At 60.2% G+C, this 5,161-nt stretch overlaps 1 protein-coding gene across 1 annotated transcript in view; it reads right to left on the bottom strand.

The window, feature by feature from the left end:
* Positions 1 to 16: 16 nt before the first annotated feature.
* The window catches only part of FBRSL1 (fibrosin like 1), an 83,241-nt gene continuing 78,096 nt past the window's right edge, over positions 17 to 5,161 (bottom strand). The window contains exons 16-19 of the mRNA XM_019631962.1: positions 2,652 to 2,781; positions 864 to 941; positions 612 to 695; positions 17 to 352 (exon numbers count right to left, since the gene is read on the bottom strand). Coding sequence (XP_019487507.1) covers positions 144 to 352; positions 612 to 695; positions 864 to 941; positions 2,652 to 2,781 — 501 coding nt within the window. The 3' untranslated portion in view covers positions 17 to 143. The remainder of the gene's footprint in view (positions 353 to 611; positions 696 to 863; positions 942 to 2,651; positions 2,782 to 5,161) is intronic.

Below are 5,161 nucleotides of genomic sequence, written 5' to 3'. Positions count from 1 at the left end.
CAGGCTCCACTGCCCCGCTGGTCCCTGCCGCCCAGACTCTGCCCCGTGAGACATCCTCTGTGGGGGTGCTCCCTTCCCTGGCCTTTCCCGGGTCTGAAGCTGTGGCCTCCCGACAAGGAAGGGCTCCAGGGTCGGGGCCCCACTCACCGCTCCCGCTCCTCGCGGCCCTTGTCCAGCTCTCGGTCGTGGTTGGTCAGGGCTGAGACCCGCTCAGTGTCCATGGGCTTGGGCCATGGGGGTGGCGTGGGGAAGGATGGTGGTGTGCGGTGCAGCCGGTTCCAGGCCTCGTGGGGGCTGGGCAGGCCGTGCAGTGTGGAGCCCTCCTTAGGAGCAAAGATGCCGCCACCTGCAGCTGGGGAGGAGGGGGGTTAGGGGGGAACGTGAGGCAGCTGCTCCCCACCTGTGTCCCCCGTGAAACCGCAGGGCTGCCGGGGGAAAACACGGTCCCTAGATCCCAGGCCAGCACTGTGATGAGGTGTGTTCCAGAGTGGCTGCAGGGGACAGTCAGTCCGGCTCAGGGTGCAGCCCAAATGTACAGGGAACCCACTTTCACGTGTGCACGGGCAGATGTATGCACACGGGGAGAACTGGCCTGCGGGTGGGTCACTTACTCAGCGCGTGGCTGCCCAGGCCTCCGAAGGCGGTGCTGCCCAGGGTCCCCAGGCCCCCAAAGGTGCTCGATCTGCTGAAAGGGTCTGTAGGGGCAGCGGGGTCTCAGATGCCTGTGTGGCTCCAGAACCCATCGGGTGCCAACTACATAATCTCAGGAGTACCCTGGTTCTCGGGGTCACCTCCCCACCCATGGCCCCCCAGCCCTGAGGTCTGCAGAGACCCAGATTACACGGACCTCAGGGGGCACCTACCTGTCAGGTGACCAGTGGGCAGGAAGCTGCCGTGATGGGCTGAGGGTCCAAACTGGTTGGTGGCAGGATGGGCGGCACCTGGGGTGTGTGTGGGGGAGGGCAGGTTGGTGGAGCCCAGCGTGCACCTCGGGCCTCCTGTCTGGCTCACTCCCACGTGGGGCTCCCCAGCTTTCTCTGGGAATTGCTACCTCCCACTCGGAGGAAGTGATCAGGCAGGAGGCAGGAGGTGGGCTTCAGTCACCTCCCCAGCATCTGGAGGACCCCATGGGGGTGAAGGGAGGGAGGTGCTGATGGCAGCCTCCACAGGAAAGAAAAGGTGGGGGGCTGAAGCCAGTGACCCCAGTTTCCAACAGAAGCTAAGAGACAGTCCTGGTTGCCTAATGGGGTTCAGTCTTGGGTCCTAGCGGACACTGGCCTGAGTCACAGCTGCTAAAGACAGCAGCTTCTGCCATGGTGCTCTCCAGCTGCAGGCCACAGGTGTCACCATGGCATCAACCCTGGCTCCTGATGCCCCCACACCAAACCCGGGGGCAGCCGGGTGGGGCGCACACCCTTCACACTAGAGGGAGGATTTATGGTAAAGACAGTGACGTGGGCATCCCTTGTGTCTCTCCAGCTCCCTCCCTATTTGGGGATCGTGACAATGGTGCATTCTCGTCGTCTTGGTGGGCTGCCACAGAGGAGCCCCGCCAGATACACATGCACCATCTCATCTCCACAGAGTTCCCGGCGACAGTTAACCACACTGGTGACTTATAAGCCAAAAAATCAACCCAGAAATCAGGAACTAGCTTGCCCCAGTGCCAATGGACATGGCATCCCATGTGGACTGCAGCTGGGGAGTGCAGGGGAGACGTAGCACCGGGAAACGGCCCATGCGGACACTCCGGCTTCCAGCTCACAGAGTTGGGACAAGGTGGCAGTGCAAATAAGCAAGAAGAGAACAGGCCAGAGCCCAGCGCTGGACAATGCCCCACATGTGGGGTGGGCGCCTGGTGCCCTGGAGGGCACGGCCGTCTGGATGGGCATGGGACGGGGACGGGGGTGGGTGGGAGACTCAGGCCCTGAGCTGCACAGAGGGGGCTGAAGGCCACTACTGTGTGGGCTCCAGCCTAACCAGGCTCTTGGTCACCAGGGGCCTCGGCACAGACTCTGGAGACCCCACTGCTCAGGCCACCATGGTGTTACAAAGAGCCCCCATTCTTGTGAGGCCAGCCTGGGCGACCCCGTCCTCGCCCATGACCAATGACCACACCCACGTGCAGGATGGTAGCAGGCGGTGGTGAGTACACCTGGGGACAGCAGGGCGCTCTAAGGAGGTGACATCCTGCAGTGGCCCCACAGCGCTTGCGAGCAGGGCTGGCCCCCGGCGGGCGTCTGGGCGCTGGGATGGCAGGGCTCCCTCCCTTTATCTGGCAGGATGGCCGCGCATGCTGTCCTCCCGGGGTCAGTAGTTAGGTTCGTGCAGGCTGGTGCCTATGTGACCGGCCCCAGGAGAAGCCTGGCGTTGGGTCCCTAGAGCTGCTGCAGGCCCTGCATCGGGCTTCCTGCTGACTTGGCTCTGTGTCCCTTCACTGTGACATATTTTAGCCGTGAGTATGATTTATGTTAAGTCCTGGGGGTGCCCCTGGGGACCCGACACCACGACTGTGTTATGGCAGCTGGTGAGGGGGTGAACACTGGGGAACCCCGGAGCAGCTTCCGGCCCTTCTGTGAGAAACCAAAACCAGAGGGAGAGGTGGGAGCAGCCGCCCACCGGCCGCCCCTCCCCGGCCCCGGCACCCTTACCTGAGCTGGAGAAGAGGGGCCGGGCCACGTCCTGGGCATAGTGGAACCCTGCGAGCAGGCCCGGGCCCGGGGGTCTGCTGAACAAGTCCAGTTTGGTGCCCACCTCCAGCTTGTGGGGGTCCAGCTGCACCTGCCGAGAGGCAGAGTGCGTCAGGGCTGCCTGCCTGCGAGGGGAGAGCGTCGGAGGGCAACTCCACGTGCCACACGGCTGGACGCCAGGGCAGAGGCCGGTGTCACCCCACTGCTGATTCACCTGACCTGGGACGACCCAAACACTGTCCTCACACGTAACCCACAAGGATGCTTCCTCCTTTGTCTGTGGCCTTTGAAATCTGGTGTGCTTGGCATGTGATGCCAGCAGCCTCAAGCTGGACAATATTTTCATTGGAAACACTTTGTGTTGAGATTTTGGAGAACTGATTTGAAAAGGTAGAGGCACACACCCACGCAGGTCCAGTGACTAAAGTTAGCATTAGTAGTCAAGTTTAAACGTCCCTTCGCAATGACCACAGAAGGCAGCGTGATCACTGCCCGGAGCCCCCACTCCCCGCAGCGAGTTCCAGCAGTGGAGGTGCTTTTGCTGGTGGCAGTGCCGCAGGGGTGCTCTGTGCCCCTGCGAGGACACCCGCCTCCTTCTCTGACCTTCTAGGGGACCCGCACGAGCACCGCATACTGACACACACAGTGTTTTGTGACAAAGTCTGTTGTGTTGAGCTGGCCTCCATTACACATCCAAGTGTGGTGACTTTAAAATATTGTGCATGGAGGTAACGTGTGTTACCTGAGACGGCAGTAAAGGATGTTAGGACCCTTCAGTGCTACGGGGTCACCNCTCCTGTGCGAGGTGCATGGAGTCCTCCCGCCTCGCTTCACCCACACAGCTCCACCACCGGGTTCAGGGCCTGCCCACACTTCCCAGGACTGAGAACCCACCCCGTCTGTGGGTCTGGGGTGCAGGCATCGTCCCCCAGGCAGCCCCTTTCTGTGCTCCTGGCCACCCGCTCCGCCCAGACCTACGTCACTGTGTGAGCCTCCCTCCCTTCCTTGGGAGGCTCCGGTTTCTGAATTCCTGTCTCAGAGAAGACAGCTGGATGATCAGAAGCTGGAGATGGGGGCAGACTTGGTCAGCAGGTTCCCGGGTCGTGACCTGAACAGTCTGGGAAAACAGAATTCACTGTGCTTTGCAATGCAAATACCCTAGTAAAGAGCAAAGGGGACAGTTGAGTGAGGCTTAATGGAATCGCCTGAAGACCAGAGAGCCAGGGGGACACTGATGGGACCACGGGAGCCCACCCCTCACATCACAGGAAGAGAAACCAGGTGTCTGTCCCCAAGGCCCCACAGCAACAGAGCCCAGACAGAACCCAGTGTTGGTCTGAAGTCACATCGCAGGGTCCAGAGCTGGCACTCCCCCGAGGGGACAATCCCAAGGTGGGGGCTGGAAAGACCACACTGCAAGGGAAGGGAGTGAGAGTGACAGGGATGTTGGTGGCTGGGGACTCCGAGGGTCAGAGCGGGAAACAAGGGTGTGAGGCTCATGGTTCAGTGGGGGACATACCCTGACCCACTGTCCCATACATCCCAGACAGGGAAGACGTGACGTGGCCCCGTGGGCACCTCCCACAGCACCGCCAAGCTTTGAAGGATGCATTAGGTTTGGGGTCTCAGCATCACACCTGCTCCCCGCAGGGTTCTGGCCGATTGGAAGTGACTGCTGATGGGCTCAGGTTGTTCTGTGGGGTGATGGATTGTTCTGGAAGAAGACAGGTAGTGGTTGCACAACCTTGAGAATGCACTAAATGCCACTGAATTCTTCACTTTGAAATGGTAAATTGTATGTTAAGTGAATATCATTGCAATTTAAAGAATAAAAGCACTGGGGGCTAAATTGGGGCCAGATGGCCAGCAGGTAACCAGCCAAGCACCCACATGCAGCTCAGGCCAGACTAAGGTCAAAGCCAGGCTCATGGAGTCCGTCCGGGTCTGGAAGATGGAGCCACACGTGCCCGGGGCTTCCAGCCCACCTCCCACACCGCAGCCAGCTGGGCCCCAGGGTGTGGACAGGGTCAGGGTCGGGGAGGGCCTCTAGCGGATGGACTTGGGAAGATGGGGCGGTACCCCTCCAGCCACAGAGACGCTTAAACTGATGAAGGGCTCAGTTGTCCGGGGAGAAAAGGTTGTTCAGAATTCATTTTGCACTCAGCGCTAAAAAAAACGTGAGCTCTCATGGAAGAGACGTGGAGGGACCTTAGATGCACATGACCGAGTGAAAGGAGCCAGCCTGAGAAGGCTGCACTGTGTGAGTGATTCCAACTCTATGACATTCTGGGAAAGGCAGGACTACGGGGACGGTGGAAAGATCAGGGATTGAAGTGGGGGATGAACAGGCAGAGCACAGAGGGCGTTTAGGGCAGAGGAAGGACGCTGTGTGACACCATAGTGACAGATACGCGTCATCACGCATTCGTCCAGACCCACGGATTGTACACTATGGACTCTGAGTGCTTGTG

The sequence above is a fragment of the Hipposideros armiger genome, unplaced genomic scaffold (assembly GCF_001890085.2).
Source record: "Hipposideros armiger isolate ML-2016 unplaced genomic scaffold, ASM189008v1 scaffold_1055, whole genome shotgun sequence".
Taxonomy (NCBI): domain Eukaryota; kingdom Metazoa; phylum Chordata; class Mammalia; order Chiroptera; family Hipposideridae; genus Hipposideros; species Hipposideros armiger.
Note: the sequence above shows the minus strand (reverse complement) of the source record. Positions and strands in the feature narration are given on the sequence as shown.